Below are 18176 nucleotides of genomic sequence, written 5' to 3' on the forward strand. Positions count from 1 at the left end.
GAATTTAAAAATACCCTTTTAACTAGGAGGGTCCCAAGAACATCTTGAACTTCAATATAAGCAAGAACATCTGACCGTTTGTACAGCAACATGCTTTACTTAATTAATGAGTGACTTGTATAATGCATAGTTCACCCAAAAAATAAAAATTTACTCATGTTTTATTTACCATTATGTAATTCCAAAACGTTTAAGAGTTTCTTTATTCTCTTAAAGAAAAAAGCAGATATTTTAAAGGAAGCCGAGTCCCGTAATCATTGTTTTTTTTTCATAGTAGGAAACACAAACGCTGTGGCTTTCTTCAAAATGACATCTTTTGTGTTCAACAGAAGAAACAAAGTCAAATAGGTTTAAAACAACTGAACGGGGGAAAATGACGACACAATTTCAGCTTTTATCCTTTTTTTCAAGCTGGAGAATATATGCCTTGCCTTCATTCCTGCATTTACCTGTGTAAGATTGTTGGCTGTTTCTTGAGGTATAGTCTTGTTTGGTAGACTAAACGTCTGAAGAGACTGAAGGAGGTTTAGTGATTGCAATCGCATGGGGTCTTGAAGTTTCTGACCTTCCACTGCTAACTTTGTGGAGGCAGGTCTGGGTGTCTCTGTGGTTCTCTGTAAAATACACAGAAAGATGAATGTGAGTCTATTAAATCTGCTACAATCACATGTAATCCATGTGTAATTAATCTATGTGATTTTTACTTGAGGTTCAAAATATAACTACATTCTTGTGGTTTGCCACAATTTATTGCAACCATTTCAACAAATTGCACAAAACAGCATCGTCTGCCATTGATACAGTTGACTAAATCTGTATTAAATCTGCATGACAGCTATACTTAACACTTGCGCGGTCTTAGAATTCTGTATATTTCTTTTGTCCTATGGGACAAAAATGACCTGCCTTCACTAAACCTCTAAAATAAAGCTGCAAAATTTAATTTCAATTCACAAATCCATCTTGCACAAAGAAACAACCTCATCTTCATCACAAACCCTGTGAATGTCAAGGTTTTCCCTCTTCAGTGTGCAGCATTTTATCAATGTTTAAACATTTGGCAACACTCATATTTGACTAAAGTAAAGGTTTTTAATTTCCAATGCCAAATGTACATACTTACTGTAGATGTATGTTTCTTTTTAGCAAGATAGTATTCATAAACGTACATGTGTGTTTGAGGTATGTGTATGTAAGTGTGATGTGTTTTTATTTTTCTGTGTGTGATTTAAAATGATTTTATAGCTGGTGGGTCAAAATTACCCAAACATTTTTTGCTTGAGGGGCCAAAAACCAAATATCATTCAGATTCATTACAAACCCGGTGAATGTCTAGGTTTTCCCTCATCAGTGTGCAGTTTTTTATCAATGTTTATTCAGTTGGCAACACTCTTTTTTGACTAAAGTAAAGGTTTTTAATGCCAAATGCACATGCAAACTGCAATTTTTTTTAGCAAGCTACATGTAGTATTAATTACAGTTAAAGCAGCAGATCATTATTGTACTTGTGTGTTTGAGGTGTGTGTATTGAGATGTGATGTGTCTGTAGTTTTTGTGTGTGTGATAGCTGGTGGGTCAAAATAAGACAACTGTTGTACCCTAAATATGTACAGCCTTCATGAAAACATAAACATAAGAAATGGCTCATTTTTTTATAATGTTAAGGAAATTTAGAAAAAGTCACCAAATTAAAATGAAATAAAAATAAATAAATAAATAAAATAATTCTGTTGTTAAAATGGTCACAGGAGGTCGACAAAATTACACTGTTCAAACTTTTTTGCTTTAAGGGCCAAAAACCAAATATTATTGCAATTCATCTCAAACCCTGTAAATGTCTAGGTTTTCCCTCATCAGTGTGCAAAATTTTACCAACATTTATTTAGTTGGCATCATTCATTTTTGATTAAAGTAAATGTTTTTAGTTTCCAATGCCAAATGTACATACATGCTGTAGGTAAGTTTTTTTTTAGCAAGATAGTATTCATAAACGTTAAAGCAGCAGATCATTATTGAACATGTGTGTGGTAATGTTGGGGACATTTTAGAAAAAGTCACCAAACCTCAAGATATGTTTTTGTTTTCATTTTCTTTTGCTCACAGGAGGTCAACAAAAATAAAAAGCAGGGGTGCCCAAACTTTTTCACTTGAAAGGCCAAAAACCAGATATCATGGAGATTAGTGAATGTCTAGGTTTTCCCTCATAAGTGCAGTGTTTTATCAATGTTTATTCAGTTGGAATTACTTATTTTTGACTAAAGTAAAGGTTTTATTTCTCAATGCCAAATGTACATGCATACTGTAGGTGTATAACATACAGTATTCAGTGTGATGTGTTTGTAGTTTTTTGAGTGTGTGTTTTTTTATAATGATTTTATAGCTTAAGGGGGCAAAATTAAAACAACCGTTGTACCATAAATGTGTACAGCCTTCATGAAAACATGAAAATAGGAAATGACAAATTTATCATAATGTTGGGGACATTTTAGAAAAAGTTACCAAATCTTAAAATATGTTATTATTTTTCTTTCATTTTCTGTTGTTAAAATGGGCACAACATAAAAAAAGTGATATTTATTTCAATCCGGGGCACCCAAACTTTTTTGTTTGAAGAGCCAAAAACCAAACATCATCGAGAGTCATGGGACGAAGGTAATTACACCAAACTATATTGCATTAAAGTTGCCTTGGGTAATTTCCTAATTTAATTCACAATAGAGCAACACAGTGGCGCAGTGGGTAGCACGTTCGCCTCACAGCAAGAAGGTTGCTGTGTCGCTGGTTCGATCCTCTGCTCAGTTGGCGTTTCTGTGTGGAGTTTGCATATTCTCCCTACGTTCGCGTGGGTTTCCTCCGGGCAGGCCCGTGCAGAGACCGTTCAAAGGGCATGTGCAGGATTAATTTGTTTTGATGAGCCGGGTGGGTTGTTGTCACGCGCGTACTGAAGAGTGGTGTTGTCGCGCGCGTTCTGATCAGCTGTGTTGTCGCGCGCGTTCTGATTAGCTGTGTTGTCGCGCGCGTTCTGATCAGCTGTGTTGTCGCGCGCGTTCTGATCAGCTGTGTTGTCGCGCGCGTTCTGATCAGCTGTGTTGTCGCGCGCGTTCTGATCAGCTGTGTTGTCGCGCGCGTAATGTAAAGCGGGGGAGGGGGGGTTGAGCGCCTGTACTCAAGATCAGTGTTGTCGTGCGCCTACTGGAGGGCGGGACGGAGGGTGTGTCGCGTCGCGGAGGCACTTTTGATCATTTTGGAAGGGGACTTTCTATCCAAGACTAAAAAGGACATGTGCACTGCACAGGTTGAGCCCTATGTGTGCACGTGCCTGCCCCCGGTACTCCGGTTTACCCCACTGTCTAAAGACATGTGGTACAGGTGAATTGGGTTGGCTAAATTGTCCGTAGTGTATGAGTGTGTGTGTGAATGTGTGTGTAGATGTTTCCCAGAGATGGGTTGTGGCTGGAAGGGCAAACTTGCGTAAAAACTTGCTGGATAAGTTGATTAATAAAGGGACTAAGCCGACAAGAAAATGAATGAATGAATATTTCACAATATTTAAAATTATATAAAACACATGATTTGAATCATAAAACCAATGCAGTATAACTTTTTAATTATAACTTATAAATTAATACAAACATAATCACATTTACAGCAGTGTAGTTCAGTGCAGAATCTGCCTTTGCCTTGATTCTATTCGTCGAGTGACAGGATGTACGTAAACTAAACGACAGCTTTTTAATCGAAAAATTTAATTTTAGTCGTTTTTTGCAGTTTATCAATAAAGCAAACAATTAAAAGGTTACATTAAATTGGAAATTATAATAAACCTAAACCATCCCCATCTCTTCTCAGATGGGATGGGGGGCCAAATCAAAGGTTATTATGGGCCAACTTTGGCCCGCAGTCCCTCGTTTGGGCATCTCTGATTTAAATTGTTACTCAGCAACCCAAACCCTAAAAGAAGTCATTATGGAAAATCTTGCATCTCCTTTCTGCCTCAATTTTCTACTTGTCTTGTAGTTGAGAGCTCTGTACTCAATAACGGCCAGTGTTTTGATGTGCGTGAGCGCTTAATCTTTCATTTCTTTCCATTTCCTCAGAGTCCGAGGGGAAACAATAGTTCCAAAAGAGCTGAATTTGTTTGTGTTTACGGCTTCAGCCTCCACCTCATTTCCTGCTGAGCTCTTGTAAATCTGCCAAGGGTGTGTATGTGTGTGTGTGTTTGTGTGTCTGTGCGTACATGGACATCCCAAAGCGACTTCTGTGTCAGCTTCATAACACCTAATCGTCCAAGGGTGTGTAAGGTGTAGTCTGGGGAGGCCCTGTTGTGTGTGTTCATGTGTGTGTGTGTGTGTGTTTGTCTGTCTGTGTATGCTCATTCCTTCATTTAATTACAGCTGAGGGAAGAAGTCCAAGCAGACAGATTGAGAACTTGTAAAAAGAGGTGTGTCAAACACCGCTGAGAGTCTTTAGAGGATATGTCACTGTCTTGAATGCCCAACTTAATTTACTAGCATTCAAATGAAGTCAGCGGTCTGAGTGTACTGCTGCTGGACTGAGCGACTGCTCTTCTCCATATACTGAAATGGATTTAAGCAGAGTTTTAAATGTTTCTAGAATGCCAGTTTAAGGCTGTTCACATTTTACATTGCACTGTGCTTCTTTTTAGCTGGTTTTCTCTGCATACAGTAAAATCTGGGGTATTAAATTCGATCATTGTAGTAGCCCTGATGTTATATCAGTGCTGTAATAATCTGAAAGAGTTACAGTTTTAAGACACTGCATTAAAACACACAAACATCAGCTGTAAACATATTAATATTTCCCATTAACTGTAATTAAATCAACAACCGAATTCTCCCCAAAAAGTTAACACTTCTTTAGTGCGGGTTGGCATTCAGAAATATCAGATGCCTCAGCTCCTCTCTGTCCTGTTTTTTTTCCAAACGCGCTTGCAATTAAATTCAACTAACTCTGTGTTCCTGGCCTGAACCACTACATTTGCTATCTTCAGAGTGTGTGTCTCCCTTCCTTCATTTGCATAATAGTATGACCCTAGTTTTTTATATCGTGTGATTAGCTACATGGTGTTGCCTCAAATCCCGCCCCTACCCGCGACTTAAGATTTGTCCCGTCTAGTCAGCTCTTCCGGTTTACTACAAAGAATCGTCTCTTTGAGTCGGCTTGTTCGCTGTGAGTTGAGTTGAGTGAATCATTACTTCCTTATGTATAAAATAGGTTAAAACTTTGGCTTAACCAACAAAGGCCCGTTCACACCAATCACAATAACTAATGATAAATAAATATTTAATATTAAGAGTAGACATTAAAACTCTTCTAAGATTCCAACAACAACATCTATTCATAGGCATGATTCTGGCAAAAAAAAAAAAAAAGCAATTATATTAAACTGGATATCCTCGGACTCCCTATGTTTCAAAACTTGATTGAGTTAATTGTTTCATGTCATACAACCGAGCCCAAATCTCATCTGCAATTTCAAACTGTATGGCAACCCTTTGTGGATTTCCTCAAAACTGAAGTGTTCTACTACTTTTACAATAATGACTGAATTTAGTCTGTTGTTCATTTACGAATTTGCTTTGATAATGTCAAATGTCCCTCACTTGTTGTTTTCTTTAGTTTATTTCTTCTTCATTTTTTATTGTTTTGTTGGTACATTATGTAAAGCAAATTAAAACAAAACAAAAAAGATATATATAAAAATTACACTATATCATTACATTCTACAATCTAAATTTACATACTATCAAAGTCCTAACAACCAGATGATGACTGTTAAAAACAATAGGTAAATCTCAAATCACATGCCTTTATATAGTATAAACAGTCTATGTAGTGCATTCATACAGATAATTAAAAACAAAAGTGGACTCTAAATACCCGGATGATGTGTTTATCCAACCGATAAAAAAGTTTTGTTCGTTGAACACTTCATGCACTCAATATACGCAATTTTGCTTATATATTGGAAGGGGAGGAGCTACCGGGGGCTGATGTTGGATTTCTGTATTAATTTTGGATTGTGCAAGCAAAATTCCCCAATTTAAGCAGTTACGATGGTGAATGTGTTTTTTCTCATGACAGTAACTTTATAAACAAATTAAAAAGCATAAACATCAACTCAAAATAGCACAAAAAACCAATATCCTTAAATCCGTAATACAAAAAAAGTTAGGAAAACCTTGTTGAATTTTTTTCATGTATATTATATATCTATATAGCAATTAGCTGGAATATACAAAAAGTATCATCCTAAACTTTAATGATTATAAATGGGTTATTTTGTTATTGTGCTTAAACTCTTAAAACTCCAAAGAGAGGCTTCATTGTTGTTAATCAAGGCACACTTGGATGGTTTTGATTAAAGCTGACGAGTGAGAAATCCCATTATGTATTTGTGGTGGTTTTAGTGAACTCGATTAATCAAGAAGCAGAAACCAAAGACAAACATGTTTCGTAATGACACACTGGCCAATTCACCACAAGCTCTTATTTCTCTTTACTTTCGTTGAAAGAGAAATGAGACAGGTTAGTGCCTACCCTCATTACAAATGTGTTTGCATTTACATACATTAGTCAAACTAAGTCACTCGCTCACACAAAGTTGCAGTGTTTTGAAAAATATTTAGTTTGCCCTGTGAAATCTCTTAGATAACCTTGGAATTTAGAGCAATTGGTGATGAAGTTTTATTTAGCTGTTATCTTTCTAAACTCCTCTGGCTTGGAGACTATAGTCTAGGCTCACAAAAACAGATTTAGAAAGCACAGTCATAATCACTGACTTCAGATCAGAAGAATTTACCTGTAACTCTGTATCTGTGGCAGCAGTGACATTGATGGATGCTTCGGTTGGGAAGGTGGACATCATATTTTCTCCTGTGGTTACAAAAATAAACGCAAAGCTGTTACAAGAAGGAAAATACATTCAATATATTTATCAAAATTTTGTCAGAATTTTAAAAGCAATAAATAAAAAATGGTAATTAAAAGGTGCAGAACAGGATAATTAGCCCTTGCGCATCTGTCTGGAAAATGTTTTTTTTTTTTTTTTAGTTTTTGTCATACTTTTGTCAGAGTTAATGTAAAAGCAAAATTTAAACCTGTTTAAAACTAGATATGGACCACCAGGACAAAAATGTCAACATTAAAACCTCTTAAAAATGAAAGACTTTATCCCAATGTCATTAAAAAAAAAAAAATACTTAACATAATTTCATTTTATTGGACTTAAAAAATTTGCTATTAAAATATTATAAAATGTTAAAATACTGTTAAATAACCTTTTACTTTTAAATAATGTAAAATTTAAATAAAAAAATTATGTTTTTGTGCACTGCAGGCCAAATAAATAAATAAATGAATAAATAAATAAATAATATGAATAAAAATAATTATTATATACTTATATATTGAGATATCAGGATTTGTTTTGTATTTATGTGCTGAGAATAATTTTTTTGTGTGTATTGTATTTTTCTTTTTGTTATTTTGTTGTTTCTTTAATGTGACATATTCCACCAAAAATAATTATTAATTAAATTAATTACAATTTAATGGTTACAATTCTTACAAATTAAAAAAATATCTCCTAATCCTAAAAACGAATAATTTTTTCGTAGTTATGATTTAGCAAATGAATGACCAGATGAATCTATATTAGTAGAAGTGTAAAAAACAAACAAACTAAACAAAGTTTAGAAAGTGTTTTTTGGACACATTGCACATGTTCTCTTTTACAGATTTACATGTCACTTGTTTTTTTGTATTTTTTAAATAGGCACAATTTTCTTTTTAATGCAAGAATTCTGTAAAAATATCTAAATGTACAGAAGCCCTGGTCTAAAGAGCTCTAAACAAGTTTACTCCATCTCACGGAACAAATACTTCACACCTGCTGGAAAGCAGATGAATGTCAGTTACAGTGAGTCTGGTTTATAGAGCCCCTGGCAAAGCAGCTCTCTAATGACTCTGTACTCTGCCCCTCATTACAGACTATTACAGCTGGACCTGTGCAAAACAACACTAGATTTTCTCTTCAAAAACAACATGCTTTTTTTTTAACAATAACAAAAGGTCTTTATCCCTAACAGAGGCTAACAATCAGTACTCTGAGAGCAGTTTCTAAATTGGTGGCCAATACCTCCTCTGAGGTGGCTAAGATTAATCTAAATAGTCATTATCATCATCAAAGTTTTTTTGGATCTAAATTTTAAGTAAAAGTTTAATTTGGCATGAAAGCAATGCATTTTCCCCTTTCCTTCAGCTAATCACTTCATAAAATACAAAAAACTAAAGTAATAACCAGCATTATATAGCAATAGCATTGTAAATTATGTAAAAACTTCATCAAATATAATATAAATTCTGGATTTTAAGCTTTTTTTTAATTTATAATCAATTTCAATTTTTGTGTGAAAATGTAATAATGTTATGAATGGTATCGCTTGTGTCAATCAGTATCATCACAATATTTCTAACACAGCTGGTACTTCAAGATTTATAGCAGAAGTTTTCTACCGAAAATCGAACTTGCCAACTTTGTCCTCTCACAACATACATCTTCTCTCCCTCGAACAATGTAAGAGTCTTTAATGCAAGGCATGGTTGTGTCTAAAAAACTACGAATTTGAAATCACCTTTACATGCTTCATTCCAAAACTGGATTTCTTATATGATATCTGTGAAAATATTTATATCGTCCAGTATGAGCCTATGTTTGTTCTTTTTTGTTCTGTGTATATCTACATCTATCGCTATTTATCACAATTTTTCACTGAAAAACATATTTCTAAAAGTGCTGTTGACTTGAAATGTTCGCCAGATATTGAAAACAACCAAATAAATCTATATATGAAAAGAAAACAAGTCTAATATAAAACAAATGAAGTTAAGAGTAATAAAGGAACTGACACAGGAAAAAGTACTGAACATACAGTGTGAAGGAAAATAGGTGTATAAAGGCAGTAAAAGCCCAGACCCTCTGCCTTTCGTTATTGTAAATTAATATCAGCTGCTTCAGTCCAACATCTATATTATCAGGATGATGAAGATGAAACCACAGTGGGAATTTTAGCAAGACAATGATCCAAAACACAGCCAAGGAAACTCTCAAATGGTTTCAGAGAAAAAAAATCAGAATGACCCAGCCAATCACCTAACTTGAATCCAATAGAAAATACAAAATAAAGATCAGATTTGATAGATGAGACCCACAGAACTATCAAGATTTTTGCTCTCTGTTGAAGTCGGTGAAAAAATCACATATAAACCTTAAAATAAAGTACTTAAAATATATATATTTCTTACACAGTGGTTCATTTATAACACTGTCAAGTCACCTGTATCGATATAGGCTAGAGTTGTAAATAATGCAGACTGTTTCGAAATAGTTAAATAAAACAGTAGCAAAGTTCTTTGATGTCAAAATAGATTTTAAGTCTTTGGGGACTTTAGAAACAGTCCAATTCCAGTTCTGAGATTCAAGATTTGATTCCAAAACTATTCTTGACCCTTTTTCCAAATTTTTGAGCTATACTTAAGATCTCAAAATGATCTCAATCCAGAAAAGACCTATCTAAAGGGCTAATGGTGCCAAATGATAATCAACAGTAAAAATAACAAATTTGACCTCTCCCCAATAGGGAAAACCACCTACAACCAAGAATGCATGATTAAATGCCATGGCTTTGCAATCCAAAAAGTCATTATATCGGAAGTCAATGTGGCAAAAACAGCCACCAACATAACGAAAGAGCAATGAATTTGCTTACAGTGTATTGTTTAGTTTTTGAAAAATGTCAAACCATTTTTTCAAAATATGGATCAAAAATAATTTTTGTCACCAAAATAACATTTTATTTTCTGAAACACAAAAAATGTTGAGACCAAATTAAGACTCAAAATCACCCCAGAGTAGATGAAAACATCATAGGGGTTAAACACAAACTATAGTAATGATGTTCATCATAATTAAACTATTGTGTTGAGAAAAAAAAAAAAAACATTAGTGGAGAGCAAATCTTTTAAATTTATCCCAGCCTTAGATTAACGTGAATGCTAACACAAAGCTTTTTCCAGGTGTTAAAGACCTCAGTGATCTGGTCTCTGTTATTAATGAACAACACCATTTGCAGCCTTATTGGAGCTTAACCCAACTGCCCAAATGAGACTCTAAACAGTTTAAAAGGAAACAAAACGCCTGATATAAAACTCATCCCGCTGCTACATACAAATAAGGTAAAGATATGTGTGGTTACAAGCAAAGCCAACAAAACTGTCTTTGAGGACACATGCTCAAGAACAAACATATGATGGTATTTTAACTGTGTGTTTCAGTGTGGTAGGCTTGAGCACTGGTGGAATGTGGAACAGTGGAGGAAATTGCCTTCAAATGCTTCTTCCTCTCTATAATAACCTGCATGCTGCGTAATAACTTCAGAGATAATGGAAGAAAAGCAAGATGTTTCATCACAGATGTTTCTTATCAGCACAACATTTTACCGTGATTACCAACAAGGAAACATCAACAAAAACTTGTGCTATATACCATTCAACATGTTGGGGTCAAAGCGTATGGTTAATATTTAACAAGATTTATTTAGATTTTAATAAATAAAAAAACACTAATTAAATAATAATAATAATAATAATAATATTAATAATAATATTAACAACAACAACAAAATTAATAATAATAATAACAATAATAATAATAATAATAATAATAATAATAATAATAATAATAATAATAATAATAATAATAATAATAATTTATAATAACTGTAATAGTGAATGTTATAATATAAAAGTTTTACTTAATTTTTACTTAAAATTTCTTTTTTTTAAATAAGTTATTCCTGTAATGATAAAAATATTTTTTTCTTTTCTTTAGTCATTTGATCCTTTAAATCCTTCTCTTTTGCCTACTCTTTACTCAAGACACAACTTAAAATAGTAAAATTATGAATATCTTTAATCTCACTTTTGGACAACGTATCTATTAAAGTTGAAATAATACATTTATTATAACAAATAAATTACTGCCCTAAAAAGAATTAAGCAATCTAATATAAAATTAAAAATCTCTTTTTTATGTAAATGCCTATTTTACTATATACAGTAGCGTGTTTCATACATACAGGGCTCTATTTTAATGATCTAGGCAAAAAGTCTAAACTGCATGGTGCAATAGAATTAAGAGATTGTCCGGATTTTACTATTTTAAGCCTGGTCTAACAGGGTTGTGCTTATTCTCTTATTCAATGAGTTATGGGTGTGTTTTGAGCATAACATGCGCCATTGTGCATTTACTATTTACATGGTGGACTTTGTAAGTAGAAAAACTGAATAGAAAAACTGAATGCTTTACTAGCAAGAAAACAGTTAAATAGACCACCTGTAGCGTGAGGATAAAGAATGAGCCTCTTTCATTCTGCTCCTTTACTTTCTCTTTGCTTTACTTTTACTCTTTACTTTACTCCTTTACATTTGTGGAAATGTTGTTGTACACTCCACTGAAGACATTCATTAGCTTACATATTTAATTTAGTCTGTTAAGCGCAAAGATTTGTTTTAAAATAATTTCTAAATTCAGTTCTAATTTCCAGCAAACAAATGAGTTATATTCAAACCCACATCCCATTCTTATGCCCCATGTGGTGATGCATACGTCTCCAAAACCCGACAGGTGAACAAATCTAAATTTATTTTTATTAAAACAAATATAAATATGCATATAATAAATAATACTGCTAATATTGATAACATTATACAAACGCAAATTGTCATGAATAAACTGAATAAAGCTCCCTGACATGAAGAAGACAAGGTAGCAGTTTTTTTTTTTTGTGTAGTAAATAAAATTTTTAGTAACATTTTAATCCTTTATTTTTTTTTTACATGTAAAGATATTTGTGTATTGCTGTACATCATGTGTTTTAAGCGTTTGGACCTGCATAGATACATAACTAACACGCTCTGCACTGGACTGTAGACCTGCTTCCAGTTGGTCAATGGCGCAGTCTTATTCATTTCTTCAAAATAGCAATGCTCCAACATTGCGCCTTAACACACCTCTTTTTTATAGACCGGCACACCCATGACTCCACAAAGTGATGCAAATGGATTTGCTACTTAAACAATGTGGCGCAAAATGTGAAAACTGGGGTTGCGTTGGTCTGAAAATAGCAACAAATCGCGCCAAACATCTTGCGTCTTATTGTGGGTGTATTATACATAGACTTTTTCGGAAAACTACTGGCAATTTTCCAGAAAAAGATCATGTGTGAACAGGTCCTTTAAAAATGCTGGTAAAGTCGTTGCGGAAATTTTCCAGATATTTACCGGTAATACTGTGTAAAAGGTGCCATTTCCTTTATAAAAATCCTACATTCAATACTGGCTTAATTGTTCAATTAAAATGGCTAAATTGATAGGAACAAATAAAGACAAACATAATTGACCAAGAATAGTCTTAAAGCAGAATATATCGAAAAACATTGAGATCTACCATCTGCTAAAAGACAAGCTGGCACAAGCCAAACACACCAAACACCAAGTGCAGCTAATTTGGGAAACCCCGACAAAGGCAACTGCAGAGAACACATAGCTGGCACAAATGATGGCTGAGAAACTAAGAAATAAACCGATACAGTTGAAGTCAGAATTACTAGCCCCCCCAATTTGTTTAAGGAAGAAAAGATTTTTTTCAACACATTTCTAAACATAATAGTTTTAATAACTCATTTCTAATAACTGATTTATTTTATCTTTGCCATGATGACAGTAAATAATATTTCACTAGATATTTTTTACGACACTTCTATACAACTTAAAGCGACATTTAAAGGCTTACTTGGGTTAATTAGCTTAACTAGGCAGGTTAGGGTAATTAGGCAAGTTACTGTATAACGATAGTTTGATCTATAGAGTATCGAAAGAACAATTGCTTAAAGGGGCTAATAACTTTGACTTTAAAATGATGTTTAAAAAATTTAAAACTGCTGTTATTCCAGCCGAAATAAAACAAATAAAACTTTCTCCAAAAAAAAAAGAATATTATCAGACATACTGTGAAAATTTCCCTGCTCTGTTAAACAGCATTTTAGGAAATATTTAAAAAAGGAAAAAAATCAGAGGGTGGCTAACAATTCTGACTTCAACTTTATATAATCAAAAACATGATAAGCTTTGTAATAACTTACCAATGGCTGCTTTATAGTACATCCAGATATCCTGAGGGGACAGGGCCCTCTCCCAAATCACAAATTCATCAAAGGCCCCTTTGGCATACTGCTTGTATGTCCCAAAGTTTCCTGTGCCAATGACCAGGTCGGCATATTGATCACCATAGTTCGGTGCAATCTTTCCTGTGGGGTCTCCGACATTGAACGTCCCATTAATGTAGACCTTTAACCCCTCTGCTTGGGTCCAAGTGAAGAGCACATGTGTCCAGTAGGGCCCTAGATAAAGAGCAGAGATGACAGGAGACAAGGATAATGAGCAAATGAAATTTCAAACATGCACACAGATGTTTTAACAGCTTGGAAAAAGAGATAATATTGATACGATTTCCAGATTCACTCATGGTGTCAAGGTCCATTAAATAGAAGTTTAAAATGAACAGAAACGAAGAGCTGGAGGCAGCATGTGGAATGAATTTCATCACCTTTTAATAAAGCCAATAAGACATGGAATAAAGAAACTCAAGAGTTCAGCTGTCAATGGCTCATTTCATCTGTTCAGGAATAAAATGGCACATGAGGATTGTCTCATCACATCATCCAGCTAAGTCTCTCTCTCTTTCTGTTTTTAAGAAATTGGTTCATGTTTTCGTAATACATGTTTTAGTCTTAGGGTGTGTTCACACTCTTAGTTTGGTTTCCAGTATATCCTGCTTTTTGTTTGTCTAGATGTTTTTGGTAAATGTTGTATTCATAAACTCCAAAAATTGGCGATTCATATTGTTAGTGGACCATGACATCATAGTGTTGTCACAATACCGAAGTTTTAATTTCAATACGATTTATTCATTTTCTCTTTGGCTTCGAAACCGGAGCACCTGGACAAAACCCACGTGAGCAACATGCAAACTCCACACAGAAATACCAACTGACTTAGCTGGGGCTCGAACCAGAGACCTTCTTGCTGTGAGGCGATCGTGCTACCCACTGTCATCGCGACGCCACTTCAATATGATACCGAAATTAAATATCATGATACTGATACTAAATCAATACTATATCACCATTTTTTTCTTTCAAAATATTATTTTTTAATAAACACTCAAGTGTTTGCTGTCAGCTGAAACAAAGTAGAACCATTTTTAAAAAAGTAAAACAAAAATAGAAATAAGATTATTTTGTCAGATAACCAGCTTACAGCTTTTAACATACATTAAATTGTTGCAGCTTTGTTTAAAAAAAACAATGCACTATAGACAGAAGTGCACATCACTTTTTGGTCTCGTTCTCAAACGACCTATAGATGTTTGCTTGGACTACACAGATATACCTTTACTTTATGTTGTGCCTCTGATAAGACATTATTACATCCTTCCATAGCTTTAGATGACGTATACAGACCTCTACTGAAATTTTTGCAACATGATGTGACTGTCCGAGTTATGTGTGACCATACTAATATGACAATATATATTAGCATATCACATTTGTTGTGAAATGATTTACATACAATCTCATAAAAAAAAAATAGATCTGCAAAAAACAAAATGTTAAATCTTGTTGTGAAGATTTACAGTGCATCGGGAAAATATTCATAGCATTTTACTTTTTCTTCACACAATACCCCATAATGACAATGTGAAAAAAATATTTTGAAATTGTTGCAAATGTATTAAAAATAAAATACCTGAAAGATCACATGTACATAAGTATTCACAGCCTTTGCCTTTGTGAAGCTCTAAATTGTTTAATTGAGCTCAGGTACATTCTGTTTCCACTGATCCTTCTTGAGATGTTTCAGCAGCCTAATAGGAGTTCACCTGTGGTAAATTCAGTTGATTGGACATGATTTAAAAAGGCATACACCTGTCTATATAAAGTCCCAGGGTTGACAGTGCATGCCAATACACAAACCAAGCATGAAGACAAAGGAATTGTATGTAGACATCCGAGACAGGATTGTATCAAGGCACAAGGCTGAGAAAGGTTACGTAAAAAATTTTGCTGCTCTGAAAGTTTTAATGTGCACAGTGGCCTCCATCATCCGTAAGTGGAAGATGTTTAACCACCAGGACTCTTCCTAGAGCTCTATCTTAGCTGAGTGATTGGGGGAGAAGGGCCTTAGTCAGGGAGGTGATCAATTACCCAATGGTCACTCTGTCTGAGCTCCAGTGTTCTTCTGTGGAGAGAAGTGAACCTTACAGAAGGACAACCATCTGTGCAGCAATCCACCAATCAGGCCTGCATGGTAGAGTAGCCAGACGGAAGGCACTCCCCACCTGGGATTTGCCCAAAGGCATCTGAAGGACTCTCAGATCATGAGAAACATAATTCTCTGGTCTGATGAGATTAAAATGGAACACTTTAGAGTGAATGCTAGGCGTTACGTTTGGAGAAAACCAGGCACCGCTTATTACCAGGCTAATACCATCCCTACAGTGAAGCATGGTGTTGGCAGCATCATGCTGTGGGGATGTTTTTCAGCAGCAGAAACTGGAAGACCAGTCAGAATAGAGGGAAAGATAAATGCAGCAATGTACAGAGACATCCTGAATGAAAACCTGCTGCAGAGTACTCTTAACCTCAGACTGGGGCAACGGTTCATCATCCAGCAGGACAATGACTCAAAACACACCGTCAAAATATAAATGGAGTGGCTTCACAACAACTCAGTGAATGTCCTTAAGTGGCCCAGCCAGAGCCCAGACCTAAATCCTATTGAACATCTCTGGAGAGATCTGCAAATGGCAGTACACTGTCGCTTCCCATCCAACCTGATAGAGCTTGTGAGGTAGAGCAAAGAGTAATGGGCAAAAATTCCCAAAGACAAGTGTGTCAAGCTTGTGGCATCCTATTCAAATAGACTTGAGGCTGTAATTGCTGCCAAAGGTGCATCAACAAAGTATTGAGCAAAGGCTGTGAATACTGATGTACATGTGATTTTCTCAGGTTTTTTCAGGGGGGTTCAGTGCATTGTTTTGTCACAATAGAGAGAGCATGTGAGAGGACAACTCTCAGTTCAACAACACTATCATAGAGATGGTGGTGACTCATTACCTCACAACTCAGGCTCATTATTAATCCGTACCCCTGTATACATTTGTGGATAGCCCCAAATATGTTCCAAAAGGTTTTTGTTTTCAGGAATCCACCAGAGGCCACTGTGCACTCTCAGATCTCAAACTTCTCTTGCGAGTGAAATTCGCACCTGCTGTTCTTGCGTGAAGAAAAAAGCCACTGTTGAGGGACCGATCCCCCATCAACCCCTTCCCTTAATCCAACCGATAATGTTTTCAAAAGTACCGATTGACCGGCCCACCGCCTTCCCTAAATACAACCGACAGTGTTTTCAAAAGCAATCCAGGAACAGAAAAGTCCTCGCGGCAGCCTGATTTTTATCACATTTTCAGATTTTACCACATTCTCACCCTGTTATTTACTTGTTTATTTAATTTTTTGGCTTTTGTTTTTGTTTTAACCGCTTTCTGGAACCGTTCTTCATCGCACTCGAATACTGTCATCGCGGTTAATTCGTCTTTGTCTCTCAAGTCTGCCAACATACGCGGCAAGCCACTGGGCAACAGCAGAAAAGTCTTCCACAAGGAGGTAAGTTGTCAGCTGGTAGCGCTAAAAGAAACAGAAGCTGTCAGCGGCATCATACCACACCGTAGCCTTCATTTTAAAGATGCATATGTAGCTCTAACTACATAATTCCACCCTCCAGAAATGTATTTGGGCACAGTTTCACAATGAGCCTGTGTTGTTTTTTCACAGTGTGTAAAAGCGACACAATGTTCGCAACTTGCTGCCATGACCAGGCGAGTTGTTTAATCTCACATCCTTTTACACACGTAACTTGATTCAAGCTGATCTCATACAAGAAATCCTGATGCAGAATGCTGAGGTAAAACAGCTGCTGTGTCCTCATCTGGGGAGGTAACTGCATCTTCTCTCCGAGCTGTCCAGTGAAAACTGCTCTGACCGACTGCAGCAACAACAGATCGTTCCTCTGCGGTCGAGTCGACCTCTTTGCTCCAGTTTAGTGATGCTCATTTTGATCAACAGCAAGAATTTTGACGGATTAAATTAGTTAAATGGTTTAAAATGTCAATTAGCCAAATTTTATTCAATATATTTTAAAAATATTTGCTGCAGGAGTGAAACGTTTGGCTATACATATCAGTCATTACTGCTTTCAGAGAGAGAAAACACAATAGTGTTAATTACGATTAGTTGTCAATTGTCATTATTATTATTATTATTATTATTACTATTATTTTATTTTAAAGGGCTTATTTTATTGTTTTTTGATGATTGATAAGTAATGATAAATATAAATAGCGGTGCAAATTAATTTGACTTGTAAATTTGACTCGATAATAACTATTTTTTAAAAACCTGTTTTGTGTTAATGTGACATGTTTCTGTCTGATATTACATGGTCCATGGATACTGCCACTATAATCAAAACTTATTTTTTGAAGGATTTTACATGTGGCCCTTCACTTGGTTTGCAAAACTTGATGTGGCCCTCGGGTCTAAAAAGTTTGCCCACCATTAGTTGTCAGTTGTCATTATTATTATTATTGTCATATAATAATATGATAATAATAAACCACTGCGGTAGAGGGTTAAGATGTTCCCCCAAAAACTCAGGAACTGTGCTGATTCAGCTCATTTTTAATATGTAGCTTGAACAAGCAGCAAAAATTATTTCTTAAGTGTACACGTACAATCACCAGACTCAACATCAATCCAAACCAAACCAAATGTTTTGAAAGTTAGAGAAGCAAAAACAACAAAACTGCAAATGCATTGCTGAAATTACATAATTCCCCAAATGACTGAAAAACCGTATTGATTATTTTCTAGGGAGCTGAATGATTTGTCACCTTTTCACTCCCGCTTCCTTTTCTTTTCAGTCAGATACAAGTGTAAACAACTCTGTCAAGCTCAACAGAGAAAGTTTATTCT

General features: G+C 35.1%; 1 protein-coding gene across 5 annotated transcripts in view; it reads right to left on the reverse strand.

Annotated features, from left to right (window-relative positions):
- adgrd1 (adhesion G protein-coupled receptor D1) overlaps positions 1–18176 on the reverse strand; it is a 121373-nt gene that overhangs the window by 93733 nt on the left and 9464 nt on the right. For all 5 annotated transcript variants that reach the window (XM_073911109.1, XM_073911107.1, XM_073911108.1 and 2 more), the window contains 3 exons: positions 13224–13481; positions 6824–6897; positions 450–614 (listed from right to left, as the gene is read on the reverse strand). In XM_073911109.1, coding sequence (XP_073767210.1) covers positions 450–614; positions 6824–6897; positions 13224–13481 — 497 coding nt within the window. The remainder of the gene's footprint in view (positions 1–449; positions 615–6823; positions 6898–13223; positions 13482–18176) is intronic.

The sequence above is a fragment of the Danio rerio genome, chromosome 8, assembly GCF_049306965.1.
Source record: "Danio rerio strain Tuebingen ecotype United States chromosome 8, GRCz12tu, whole genome shotgun sequence".
NCBI lineage: Eukaryota > Metazoa > Chordata > Actinopteri > Cypriniformes > Danionidae > Danio > Danio rerio.